The sequence below is a fragment of the Equus caballus genome, chromosome 28 (genome assembly GCF_041296265.1).
Source record: "Equus caballus isolate H_3958 breed thoroughbred chromosome 28, TB-T2T, whole genome shotgun sequence".
Classification (NCBI taxonomy): domain Eukaryota; kingdom Metazoa; phylum Chordata; class Mammalia; order Perissodactyla; family Equidae; genus Equus; species Equus caballus.
The window spans coordinates 29,720,490-29,735,328 of record NC_091711.1 but is presented as its reverse complement, the minus strand read 5'-3'; the positions used below and the strand labels follow the sequence as shown (position 1 = coordinate 29,735,328).

General features: G+C 34.5%; 1 protein-coding gene across 2 annotated transcripts in view; it reads left to right on the top strand.

The window, feature by feature from the left end:
* Window positions 1-14,839, top strand: part of BLTP3B (bridge-like lipid transfer protein family member 3B) — a 91,808-nt gene that overhangs the window by 63,378 nt on the left and 13,591 nt on the right. For both annotated transcript variants that reach the window (XM_023631476.2, XM_023631477.2), the window contains 6 exons: window positions 90-1,582; window positions 3,002-3,177; window positions 6,426-6,568; window positions 7,266-7,416; window positions 10,840-11,093; window positions 11,406-11,514. In XM_023631476.2, coding sequence (XP_023487244.2) covers window positions 90-1,582; window positions 3,002-3,177; window positions 6,426-6,568; window positions 7,266-7,416; window positions 10,840-11,093; window positions 11,406-11,514 — 2,326 coding nt within the window. The remainder of the gene's footprint in view (window positions 1-89; window positions 1,583-3,001; window positions 3,178-6,425; window positions 6,569-7,265; window positions 7,417-10,839; window positions 11,094-11,405; window positions 11,515-14,839) is intronic.

Here is a 14,839-nt window from a genome sequence, read left to right as displayed (position 1 = left end):
GAATTCCTGAGCTAATTCATGTTCTTTATTTTATCTTCAAGATGTATAGATTTGTAAGTTAGTCTAGATTAATGTTTTTTCTTTTCTAGTTTGTCATTCCTTCTGAAATGAAATCTGAATGTCATCAAGATCAACCACATGCAGTTTCCATTCAGAGTTCTGAAATGATTGCTACAAATACAAGGCACTGTCCAAACTGTCGACATTCTGATCTAGAAGCTTTGTTTCAAGACTTCAAAGATTGTGATTTTTTCAGTAAAACATATACTAGCTTCCCCAAATCTGGTGACAATTTTAATCTTCTGCATCCAATTTTCCAGAGACATGCTCATGAACAAGATACCAAAATGCATGAAGTTTATAAAGGAAATATTATTCCCAAGTTGAATAAACACACTCTTAAAACTTCTGCTGCCACAGATGTTTGGGCTATATACTTTTCTCAATTTTGGATAGATTATGAAGGGATGAAAAGTGGAAAAGGACGACCAATAAATTTTGTAGACTCTTTCCCTCTTTCTGTCTGGATTTGTCAACCAACAAAGTATGCAGTGTCACAAAAAGAGCTGCAGACTTGTAATCAGGTATCTCTAAATACATCGCAAAGTGAATCTAGTGATCTGACTGGCCGATTGAAGCGGAAAAAGCTCTTGAAGGAGTATTATAGTGCAGAGTCTGACCCCTTGACAAATGGTAGTCAGAAACCTTCAGATACGTTTTTAAGATTTTCCTCTTCTTCATCAGATGCAGATATTCATGTCCTGGTTCACGTTCATAAACATGTCAGTATGCAGATCAATCACTACCAGTATCTGCTCCTGCTTTTTCTCCATGAGTCACTTATTCTGCTTTCAGAGAACTTAAGGAAAGATGTAGAAGCTGTGACTGGCAGTCCTGCTAGTCAGACATCCATCTGCATTGGAATTTTACTTAAGAGTGCAGAAGTGGCTCTTTTGCTACATCCCGTGGATCAAGCAAATACTCTTAAATCTCCTGTTTCTGAAAGTGTGAGCCCAGTTGTTCCTGATTATTTGCCTACAGAAAATGGAGAATTTTTGTCTTCAAAAAGAAAAGTTAATAGTATAAATCAAATTAGAAGTGTAACTGTTAATGATATGTCAGACAACAGATCTATGAGTGTTGACCTTAGCCATGTCCCGTCAAAGGATCCTTTCCTTTTCAAATCAGCTAGTGATACAAATCTGCAAAAAGGTATTTCTTTTCTGGATTACTTATCAGATAAAAGTTTAGGGAAAATAAGTGAAGATGAAAGTAGTGGAATTGTTTGCAAAAGTGGCTCCGGAGAAATTGGATCAGAAATGAGTGACAAAAAGGATTTATCTTATACAGATTCAAATAGTGTGTTAAACTACAGAGAAGATTCCAGTATGCTCTCATTTGATAATGATGGTAATCAAAACATACTTTCAAATAGTTTAACTAGTAAAGGAAATGAAACCATAGAGTTGATCTTTAAAGCTGAAGATTTGCTTGCAGAAACAGCTTTGCTCTCTGAGAACCTGGAAATCAGTAAAGAAGAAGCACCTACAGCTAGAACACTTAAATCGCAGTCATCATTAAGGTAACAACATACTACTGGAATCTGAGGGGTTTTTGTTTTGCTCTGTGTGTGTGTGCACATGAGTGTATTTTGTTTTTAGACAGAGAACCTCATGACAAAATATGGCATTGTTAGAGTTTATACATGGAAGAGTAGGTTTTTCACAATATGAAAACACTTTGAGCTTATACTTGTAAAATATAATTTTAAAACTTATGGATACTATACATGTACAGTAGTCCCCCTTATCCACGGTTTCACTTACCCACAGTCTGAAAATATTAAATGAAAAATTCCAGAAATAATTTATAAGTTTTCAATTACATACCATTAGAGTAGCATGATGAAATCTCGAGCCCTCCCACTCTGTCCTGCCCGGGATGTGAATCACCCCTTTGTCCAGCATATCCATGCTGTACATGTTACCCACTCGTTAGTCACTTAGTAGCCATCTCAGTTATTAGGTCAACTGTTGTGGAATTGCAGTACTTGCATTCGAATTTACTTAATAATGGCCCCAAACTGCAAGAGTGGTGATGCTGGCAATTTGGATATGCCAAAGAGAAGCTATAAAGTGCTTCCTGTAAGTGAAAAGAGAAAGTTTTCAACTTATTAAGAAAAAAAAATCATATGCTGAGGTTGCTAAAATCTGCATTGATTACAGTACATATCTTCCTCGACTTATGATGGGGTTAACATCCTGATAAACCCACCCTAAGTTGAAAATACCATAAGTCAACAAATGCATTTAATACATCTAACCTACTGAACATTGTAGCTTAGTCTAGCCAACCTTAAACATACTCAGAACACTTACATTAGCCTACAGTTGGGCAAAATCATCTAACACAAAGCCTGTGTTATAATAAAGTGTTGAATATCTCATGTAATTTATTGAATACTGAAAGTGAAAAACAGAATGGTTGTATGGGTATAAAATGGTTGCAAGTGTATCGGTTGTTTATCCTCGTGATCACGTGGCTGACTGGGAGCTGCAACTTACTGTCACTGCCCAGCATCATGAGAGTATCATACCACATATTGCTAACTTGGGTGAAGATCGAAACTCAAAATTCGAATTATGGTTTCTACTGAATGCATATCAGTTTTGCACTATCGTAAGGGGGAAAAACCGTTAAGTTGAACCATTGTAAGTCGGGGACCATCTGTATATTATTATAATTGTTCCATTTTATTATCAGTTATTGTGGTTAATCTCTTACTGTGCCTAATTTACAAATTAAACTTTATCGTAGGTATGTATGTATAGGAAAACCATAGTATAGATAGGGTTCAGTACTGTCTGATTTTAGGCATCCAGTGAGGGTCTTGGAATGTATCCTTCATGAATAAGGGGGGACTGCTGTGTTTTTATTTTCTTAGAAGTATTTTTTAGAAATAATTCTTTCCCTTATATATGATAATTTTGTTTATTAACAGTGGAAAGCCTAAGGAACGTTGCCCACCCAATCTGGCTCCACTCTCTGTTTCCTATAAGAATATGAAAAGAAGCTCCTCACAAACCTCATTGGATACCATTTCACTTGACAGCATGATATTGGAAGAACAGTTGTTAGAAAGTGATGGAAGTGATAGTCATATATTTTTGGAAAAAGGTAAAGCAGTAACAGTTTAAGAATTCATATTATATATATGTAAATCTTAGAAGTGATGTTTAAGTATTTTTATTTATATTCAGCAATTAAGTACAGCTCCGAAAAGACTTATTTTTATACACCTACACACACAATACAAAGAGCATGGTACCTAACTTTCTAATGGTTGTTCCATTGCTTCTTTTAACCAGATACTCCTACCTTTTTATGGCTGACATCCAGCAATTATTTGTATAGTCATTTGGATCATAAAGCAGACAGTATTAAGGCTGCTAGCCTTTATCACAGACTCCTGTATCTGGAATTTTGATTAGATGGGCTTAATTTGCATGGTGAATTCTCAATTATGTGGTCCTTTGACTGGAATTTTCCCAGACTGGATCTACCGTTTCTCATAACCAGGATTCTCTCACATACATGATCATGTATGATGGAACTGGATGAGTCCCTCATTTTATTCAGAGGCACACAATGCTTCAGCAAAGACCACTAGGAATGACTTAGAAAGTATTAGAAGCATCCCCATCACGAAGGCTTTGGTGACTGTGAACAGGAACAAAAGCATGGGCCATAGCCAGAGAGTAGTTTCCACAGACACTGAAGCTAAAGAAACTAGAGGCAAATATGAATTACTTCGTGTATAAAGGTTAACGTGCCTATTCATGCAGTTGAAAACGGCTCAGGTAAGGAAAGGCTCTTAGCTTCAGAAACTGAAGCTTAGAGAAATTAGTATACAGTCGGGAAGTAACAGAGGCAGATTTGGAATTCAGCTAGTCTGACTCAAGAGCCTAAGCTTTAACCAACCAGTATGCTATCCTAGCTCCCCACACTTGGGAAATGATTTGCCATATGTAAACAAAGAGCCCTAATCTAACCCAATTATATGCTATTCATAGCAGTCTCCTTTCCAGCATACTCTACCAGTTAAATGTAGAAGAGGTGCTGACATGGGATGTAAAAAATCTTTTTCTAGATTCACAGAGAGCTCTATTGCCTAGTTCCCCTGCCCTCTTTGTGGTTTAAAATCCTAGCTTAACAGAAGATTTCTGTTCTGTGATCAAAATGTACTTCAAAAACATTATTCCTGTAAAAAATACCCCTACTTAGTCTCAAAACCATCAGTGATTTTCTTATTATTTCTAAAAATTAAATACTTAATAAAAGTGACTACCACTTGTGTGGAAAACTTGGAAAATACAGACAACCACAATTTGAAAAATAAAATAACCCCCAAGTCCCACAATCTAGATATATCAACTATCACTTATTTTATGAATTTACATGTATATATTCATATGTGTGTACTTGGTGTTATACTACCTATATAATTTTTTAACCTGCTTTTCATCACTTGTAAGCATTTTCTAATATTATTTAAACTCCTTTGAAAGTATTTTTAAAGTCTGTATTAAATTGTCAAAAGAATGTACCATAACCTTTTAATTGTTTCCCTGATATTGGATGTTTAGGTTGCTTATAGGTTTTTACAGTTATAAGAATGCTGTAATTAATATCGTTGTTCAGACATTTTTGTCTGCATTTCTAATTACTGTCTTAGAATAGATTCCAGTAGCAGACTATTTTTAGGATCTTGAAAAATGTAAGGGCATTGATTTTGTGGGTAACATTTAAATGATAGGTAACTATGTATTCCTAGTTCTCCTGAACTGTAATGATTTTATGTAAGAGGAATTGATTTTCACTAGGATAAAGACTCTTGTTTTTTGTTTTAATTTTACAAGAAATATATGAATACTTTCTTGTTGGAAAAAAATATCAGGTATTATAGAAATGTCTAGAGTAAAAATTGAAGGTATCACTTTAATACCACCCTTACTCTGCCCTTGATGCCATTCCCCACTCCACAAATAACTAGCATCAACTCTTGGTTATATACTTACAGACCTTTTACTGTATTTTTTTTTTTTTTTTGAGGAAGATTAGCCCTGAGCTAACATCTGCTGCCAGTCCTCCTCTTTTTGCTGAGAACAATTGGCTGTGAGCTAACATCCATGCCCATCTTCCTCTATTTTATGTGGGACGCCTGCCACAGCATGACAAGCAGTGCATAGGTCCACACCTGGGAACTGAGCTGGCAAACCCCGGGCTGGCGAAGCAGAACATGTGAACTTAACCGCTGCGCCACTGGGCTGGCACCTTTCTGTGTATTTTTATATGTGTGTGTGCACACACACATATGTATACATGCAGATAACACATATACTTATGTATGTATACATATTTATGAACACACACACATAGCTGCTTCATATGTACTATAGTATATTTCAGACTTTATCTCAGTTTATTCACTATGACAAGCTTTTTTTCACCTCAGTCTTTGTGCCTGTGCCTAGAATGCTCTTTTTCTTTCTTTTTATTTTAGTTTAAATATTATTTTATCAGGGAAGCTTCCTCAACCCCTTTGTTATGAAATCCCTGTGAAATAGGAGTTTATCATCTTTTCATACCACAATTATATTTATATACATGTTCCCTAGTCCTAAAAATTGTTTGTTCATTCATTAAATAGATAATTTATTGAGCACCTACTCTGTTGCCAGGCACTGAGTTAGAAGCTGATTATATAGTCATAAATATAAGAAAAAAGTTGAGGCTCTTTTCTATGTCTTTGGCTTTTCTAATCTAATTTTTATAGTAATTCACTTTTATGGTATTTTTTTAAAGTATTGATCTGTGATAGACGCAAAATTTTTTAAAAATTGTCTTTTACCATGGAGAGTTTGAGAAATATTATATTATAGCACATTGAATAAGGCAGGTAAATAAGGATCTAGAGAATGATCACATTGATAGTAGTGGCACTAACTTCATGTGGAAGATAATTAGAAGTTACTGTAGGATACTGAAAGGGAAATGAAGGGGTCAGACTGGGATTATTCAATGTAGGGTAGGTTAGATGGGGGTGAAGCTGGCTGACTAGGAACCTGCTAGTTATGCCAGCACCGCACCTGCAATGGGGAGAACACAGACTGTGCTCAGCTGTGGTAGATTTCTTTTCATACTGTGTTTAGGGCTTTAGTATGTCTAACATTTTATTGTGGGAATTTATTTCTTATTATTTGCTGACTAACCACAATTTAATTTTTCTTTGTTTATTGTCCTAAATAAGGTTATGCTTGAGAAGGAATTGAAGGAGTAGTCTATTTTGGTTAGATGAATGTAATACTGTTTGATCATGTGTAAAACTGATTTTAATTTATTAGTTTATTGTTCTGTTATTTTAGGTATTGAAAAGAACTCAACTACACATTACCAGAGCCCAGCACAGAGTGCAAATGCCAGTGTAAACCTGAAGAATTATGGTGAAACCTCTCCAGATGCCATCAGTACAACTTCAGAGGGTGCTCAAGAAAATCATGATGACCTGGTAATCATTTCAGGGAGATGCTATGAAGAGAAATGCCACCAACTTTATCCCATTCATTATGTACAGATTTTAAGACATTAGTACATAAAATGAATTGACTTAGATGGTGGGGATTCACTTTGTTCTTTGTACTCTTGAAAATTCTTCCTTCCCTCTTACTGAATTGTTTTTCTCTGACTTTCACTTTTCTAAATTTGTGTTTCAGGGTTTTTTTGTGTAGAGGAGGGGAGGTTCTTTCTGTTTTCCATCTTGCCTGTTATTTTTTGACCTGTACTTTAGTTCCATATAGATACGCTGAAAAAGTTTGATGGTAAGAATGGTAGTTCTTATGAGGGACTTTCTACAAAACAAATTTGTTAATCGATTTTATTTTAAGCCCTTCTCATCCAGTGAAGTATTCTTATGGAGGACTTAGAAAATACATTCAGCTTTTAGTGAAAATAATAGCACATGGAAGTGTCATATAATTAATCTAATCTTTGTGACTTAAAAAAATTCTTCCCTTGCCTGAATAGAACGAAAGGTAGCTGAAGTTTGTCACTATAACATAGTAACCATGTTCTGTTGATCACAGTTTGTTTTTGGTTTATTAGGTCACAGTTGTATTCTTAGAGGTTATAGTAGCTTCCTGTGTTATTTCTTGAATTTCATTTTGAATTACTTGGTATACTAATGTTATTTGTGCAATCATTATTAGATGTCAGTTGTGGTGTTTAAAATTACTGGTGTTAATGGGGAGATTGACATCCGAGGGGAAGACACGGAAATCTGTCTTCAAGTGGACCAAGTGACACCAGATCAGTTAGGCAATATCAGTCTTCGGCATTACCTTTGTAATCGTCCAGCAGGTAAGACTTTAATATGATTTAACCGTGTTTTGTTTTTTATAGATGTGACTCATTGGCAGTCCTATCTTTGATATAAGTGAATTCAAGGAAATTACGTTTATTCATAATAATGCAAGAGATTTGTTCTTTTAGATTTTCTTATTTCAGTAAAAGTATTTTGATTAAGTTACCAGAAATATAGTCTGTTGAAGATGTGGTCGCTAATTTCTTTTTGTTTCTGCTATTGATAAGTTCCGTCTTTTACTTTTTCAATCTTTCTGTTCTTTGAGATAGGTCTGAGAAAACTGAGCTTTTTTCTATATGAAAAGAAAGATAAAGTAATCCTAGAATGTCAGACTTCGTTCCACACTAGTATAAATGTTAATTTCTGTATTCCATTGTCTTGCTTTTAAGCAGACATTTCCTGAGTCTGGCATGATACTTGGTATTTGGAAAAATCATGTGTCCTGTTCTTATGATGCTTCATTTTAATATCAAGACATTCACTTGGACACAGAGGGATATAAGCAACAAAACATGCAGTATATGAAGAGGAACCGCATTAAACCATCCCATTTTCAAAGTTTATATAGAGTTATCACTCATGGTTTTCAGTCATTTGAAGAAATGAATTTGACTAGTTATGCTAAGAATTTTAAATGATAATGTTCAGTTTTTTAAATCTTTTAAAAACTCACTGAGCTATAATATTTTTCTTTGCTATATACACAGAATGCTATATCTGATAAATAACATGTTGAAATACATACAGTCCTGCATGATATCAAATAAATATGCTATCACCTCACATGCTGGGAATTGCAGGTAAATGCTATTTGTCTATAAACCAGCATCATGGGGAAAAAATTGACTCCTGGCTTTTTTCTATGAATAGGCCGTGGGTTAACAATGTATCTACTAAAAAAGTTTTAAGAATTTTATATTAGCAAGTGTAAATCCCAATAGCATGCAAAGTGGAGGAAGCTAAGTATATGGAAAGGTTTCGTAGTGGGTAAAAAAAAAAAAAAGATTGAATGTAAAATTTCAAAACCTACACACTGTCTTGTACTCAAACGCTCTTCAAATTGTGCACTCTTAGATTATTTCCAATTGTGGAATTTTTTCTTACTTGTCTTTATACCTCACTTAGTACGATGTCCTGTCACTTTGTTTCATGTTGTTTCTAACTGAAGAAATCATTTTGAAATGCCTCATGTATGGGTTATATAGGCACTGCTGTCTAATGCCTTATGTTTTCTCACTTGGTTGTTTGAAAATAAACAAGAAGAAAGAAAGGAAAGGAAAAGGAAGGATAAATGGGAAATGGAATAAAGGGCAAAGGAGAAAAAAATAGTTTAGCTTAAACATTTCAAACATTAATAAGCCATATGAATAAAGAGTGTATTTGATCTACAGTTTATATACACGGCTGCTGCTCTGACAGGAATGATGAAAATTGCAAAGTTTTTTTTGCTTTTGTTTGTTTTAGGTTTTCTATAGTGTGTGGGTTTTGGATTCCTTTAAAAAGAAGACCTTAACGTGATAGTTTCATGGTATACGAGGTAGTAGGGAGGAGTGATTTTTGACTAACGAAGATTTTATTTTATCTCTATTCCAAATAAATACTCTTTTTGTTTGAAATTATTTCTGGCTCTCAACCCCCTGGAGTATGTATCTGTAGGTATACATATGTATGTGTAGACATAGATATGTAGATAGATAAAAGACAAAAAATAAAATCACATTTACCAAGTCATTTGTTTATAATTGCTGTGATTGTTAAATAGACACTTAACTCTTGTTTTTCTTGATATAGGAAAGAACACTATCTAACCATTATCAGTTTGTGGCCATTTCTTTTACCTTCTATTTAAAAAAATAATATATGAATTCTTAATTGTTTAAAGGATTTTTTGAAATTTTATTTGAACTCTTCTTGTGTCTATATTATTTATTTTGAATGTTAGTAAGTAGTACTAACATTAATTAAATATCATCCTCTACCTGAAATAAAAATTTTATAAACAACTCTCTGCTTTGACTCATGTATGGAAATCTATCCTTGATACATAAATACATATATCTTTAATTTCTTGCACCACCTTCACTGCACAAATTATGTATACTTTTGACTTCTGTAAGACTAAAATATTCACATCCACGTTGATGGAAAATAAACATTTTTTCATCATGAATTTAATTAGTGGGGTCTTCTGACGAGGACCCATGGGACAGATACCTTTGATACCTCAATAACTGAAACAGCTTTGCCTTTCCAGAACAATTAGTTTATTTTTAACTCATGGATTCTGTGAATTGTGAAACCGATCATATTTTTCTCTTTGCTGGTAGGAAGCTCATTTTTGATCCATCTTTGGCAGAGAAATTTAAGTAATGTATTTTGAGTTGATAACCTTACTACATCTTTACCTTTTCCCTTCTATCCTTACTTTTCTATTGTTTACTTCTTATTATGCCTTGTGTGTGTGCCTCCCATCCATTTTGGAGCTGGGTAATGTGAAATGAACAAAATAGTTACCATGAAGGCCATTTCACTTCAGTGGTTCCATTAAGAACTTTTGTTTTTTGAAATTCGACATTCTTTGCATGCCCTATTGAAATTTTAAAATTTGTTTTCACCTCGAGTATTTTTATCTCTCTAAGCCACCTCAAATTCTTTTTGGAAGAAGGCCAAGGTATAAGTAAATGTAAATCTATATGTGTATTTCCTTTGCTGTAATTTCAGTTTTAAGTTTCTCTTCTAACAGAAACATTTTAATGAGGTCTTCTGTATTTACTTTTACAATTATTTAATGACCCAGTTTTAATGAGGAAGGTGAAGAACTTTAGGCTTTTGTTACTTCTTGAGAAATAGCTTAAGAGTCACTTTAAATGCCATGACGTTTTTCTTCATCGCAGTTGTCTGTTATACAGCTATGCACTGCTTAACGACATTTTGGTCAACAACAGACCTCATATCGTACCATAAAGCCTAGATGTGTAGTGTGCTATACCATCAAGGTTTGTGTGAGTACACTCTATGATGTTTGCCTAACTACACATTTCTCAGAACATATCCCTGTCATTAAGCAATGCATGACTGTAATACAAATTTATAGGTAGGCACACACTCATACATGCACTAAGTATCTGAGGTATGCATCATATTAGATTTATATCTTGGCATGTCACCAAAAAAGAGAAAATATAGATAAGTCAACATTATTGCAGTTGAAGGTTGTTTGTAAAAATTGAAATTAGGGTTGTGTATGGTATGTTGTATATGTACTGTAAATATTTAAATTAAGGAGAAATATTAAAACTTTTATTATTATTATTGCTTTAACATTGTACAAAGTGACAATAACCTCTTAATGACAAATAATCAAGAATGACATTTTTGATTAGTGCTACAAGTTATAATTTTTATATTTTTTTTAATAGGTTCAGATCATAAAGCTGTAGTTCATTCCAAATCCTCTCCTGAGATTACTCTGAGATTTGAAAGTGGGCCTGGTGCTGTAATACACTCTTTGCTTGCAGAAAAAAATGGATTTCTGCAATGCCATATAGAAAACTTTAGCACTGAGTTTCTTACATCTTCTCTTATGAATATTCAACATTTTTTGGAAGATGAAACTGTTGCAACAGTGATGCCAATGAAGATACAAGTTTCTAACACAAAAATAAATTTAAAAGTATGTTAATAAATATTTTTATGTTATAAATGTTCACTTTGCCTATCTGGACTTTGATTTCATGTCTAAGAATATGCCTTCTCAATAATACATACTATCTCAGCATTTATTGAAATGAATTTGTTGGTCTTTGTGATGAATGATATAGAGATCCTTCTTAAAGAACAGGCAGTTTTTCACTGTATGTAAAGATATATTTCTAACTCATTAAAGATTGTATTGACTGAAGTAATGTTTATTAAGAAAATGATTACTTTAATTTTATTGTTTACTTTATTAACAACATACTGATACTATTTCTCTTTTGTGTAGGATGACAGTCCTCGTAGTAGTTCAATATCCCTGGAACCAGCTCCTGTAACTGTTCATATTGATCATCTTGTGGTAGAGAGAAATGATGATGGCTCTTTTCATATCAGAGGTATATATGAAAAACAACTTGAATGAATACCTATTGAAATTTGAAATTAAATTATTTAAATGATTGAGTTTTTTTCACTCATACCTATTCATTTTATATGTATGTACACATGTTAGTAGATGATTGAGGGAAACTTTCAGTTCATTGTAGTAAAATATCATCTATGTATGGACCCCTCTACCTTGGAGGTAACTGATCTACAGGTGATTTAGTACCTGTTCTACACATGTGTTTTGAATGAAAGTGAGAGGCTTTTATGGTCTTACATGTCTCTTGATCTCACTTGGGTCTCTTACTTGATCTCTTTCTTAGCTTTCTTTTCCACTCTTCCTTTATGTATACTCAGCTAACCTGGTATACTCCCTGTAATGGAATTTGCCTTGTACTTGCCCACCTCCATGTTCTTATTTGCCTTGTTATTCCTCATTAGTATTATTTGTTCCCTTCCAAGGTCATCTCAAGTGTCTCCTTTTCAATGAACCCTTCTCTGTAACCTGATGTGACCTCTTATAATTCTTAGGTATTTAATCTCTGTACTTTAGTTACTTATAGTATATTGCTTTGTATTCAGTTCTGCTTTAATGTTTGTATCTCCATTCTAACAAGATTTTTAAGGTCTCTAATATAAGGACTATATCTTATAAAGTAGTGTGGAGTAGTGGAAAGAGCTTGAGTCAGTAGATTTAGGTGTTCTAGTCCTTTCTTTGTTAGTAGCTACTTGAGAGTGAAATATGAGGAAGTGATACATGGGTCTATTTCATCTCCTATCAAAACCTTCTGAAATGACATAAAATATGTTAAAAGAAGAATAAAGTCATAACAGCATTGCAAAAGGAAAATAACATCAGTAGGTCAAAAATTCTTAAAAGAGCACAACCAGAGAGCAAACTGACGAGACAAAACAAGAAAAATCTGTAGCTATAAACCCATGAAAAAGAGGACTGTTGCTGAGGTAGGAGCAGTGTGGGAGGACCCTTCTTAACTGAAGAGTCTTCTCCTCTGGTGTTTGGGACCAGCTGGAGCAAACATAGGAGTTAGGCCAACAAAGATCAAAATGTTAGCTTCATTAGTGGTAAAACTCAGGTGGAGAAGATAGCTTACATCTGTGAAAAGATAGATTTGCTGTACATCTCTCTCTCCCAAATGCTTTAGACCCTGAAACTACAGATCTATCTTGTAGAGAAGGCAGAACAGAATGTACCCTTTTTGCAGGCAAGGTTTATACTGAAGTGAGAAGAGACTGAATCATACACACATAGTTCATTTTTCTAAACTCATCAGTCAGATAAGTCACACCTTCTTCCTTATGAAGAAGTGAGAAGGAGGATCAAGAGAGTCCAAGAGGACTACTCTATGCAAGTTCCTCCTCAAAAACAGGAGAAATCTTCCCAAGAGGGTACTGAGATTAGAATGGATGTCTGAGGCAATAGGTTGAGTAATCTGGGTACTGCTTTTTGAGGTCCTCTCTTATGCTGTTACCAAGTAGAGCAGGTTTCAGTGGGGTTTGCATATCCACTAAAACATTGAGGGTAGATTCTGTGGCTGCTAAGCCTCAGGAAGGGAATCATTCCACACCCCGTTGACAAATTTGGTATCTCTAACCCAGCAGCACAACCTCTTCTCCCACAATCACTAGATGTCAGCTATGGCAAATAGAAACAACATCCATAGTCAAGAAAAAGGGATACAGGTATATCCAAGAATTCTGAAACATTTGAAGAAAACAGTACCAGGCAACATGCATGATTTAAGCAAGAAACACTCTGTAGCCGATAGAGTAGAAAAGGAGCTTTTTAAAAAGCTCTTGGAATAGAATAGAGTTGAGAGTCCAGAAACAAACCCTTACATTTATGGTTCATTGATTTTTGACAGCAGTGCCAAGACAGTTCTATGGGGGAAAGAATGGCCTCTTCCACAAATGGTACTGAAACTGATAGCTATCCACATGAATGAAGCTGGACCACTTCCTTATAGTATACACAAAAATTTACTCTGAATATATCAGAGACCTAAATTTAAGAGGTAAAACTGTTGAAACTCTTAAAAGAAAACAGAGTAAATCTTTATGACCTTGGGTTAGGTAAGGCCTGGAAGAAAATATTTACAAGTCATATATCTGATAAGAGACTGATATCCAATCTATATAAAGAACTCTTATAACTCAATACTAAAAAAGATAAATAACCCAGTTACAAAATGGGTGAACAATTTGAATAGACATTTTTCCAAAGAAGATATACAAATGGCCAATAAGCACATGAAAGATGCTTGACATCATTAGCCATTAGGGAAATGTAAATCAAAACCACAATGAGATACCACTTTATACCCACTAAGATGACTAATCAGAAAGATAGTTAGTAACAAGTGGTGGGAGGATGTGGAGAAACTGGAACCCTCCTACATTGCTAGGATTGTAAAATGGTGTGGGTGCTTTAGAAACAGTTTGGCAGTAACTCCGTTAAACAGTTACCTATGACCTAGCAATTCCACTCAAGAGTACCATCCACTGTTGTACTATTTTGCATCCCACCAGCAATGCGTGAAATTTGCTTTTGCTTCACATTCTTATTAGCATTTGGTGGTGTCATGGTTCTGGATTTTGGCCATTCTAAATAGATGTGTAGTGGTATGTTGTTTTAATTTGCATTTCCCTGATGACATATGATGTGGAGCATCTTTTCATATGCTTATTTGCCATCTGTATAACTTCTTTGGTGAGGTGTCTTTTAAAATCATTGGCCCAGAGAAAGGTTTCATATGGATAAAAGATTCCCCAAAACATACCCTGGTTGTAAACTTTTATCCATCTAACAACATAATGGAAAAATATAAAGCAGGGCGGGCTCCGTGGCCAAGTGGTTAAGTTTGCGCCCTCCTCTGCGGGGGCCCAGGGTTCGGATCCTGGGCGTGGACATGGCACTGCTCTTCAGGCCACGTTGAGGCGGCGTCTCACATGCCACAACTAGAAGGACCTGCAACTAAGATGTACAACTCTGTACAGGGGGCGTTTGGGGAGATAAAGCAGAAAAAAAAAAAGAAAAGAAAAATATAAAGCAAACCTGTTTGAAATAAAGAGAAATTGTATCATATCATAATGAGATACTACAATCATATTAAGAAACTTTACCATGCTTCTCAGAGTACATAAAAACAATTTTAAAAATAAGTACATAAAAAAATTTGATTACAGAGAAATTGAATAATATGTTTGACAACTTTGTATATATATATGTATATAGATGTTCATGGGTGTTGGAAATTTCTTGTTGAATCCAAATTTTTGTGTGTGTGTTTACTAAAAAAAATTTGCTGAAGAAAACAA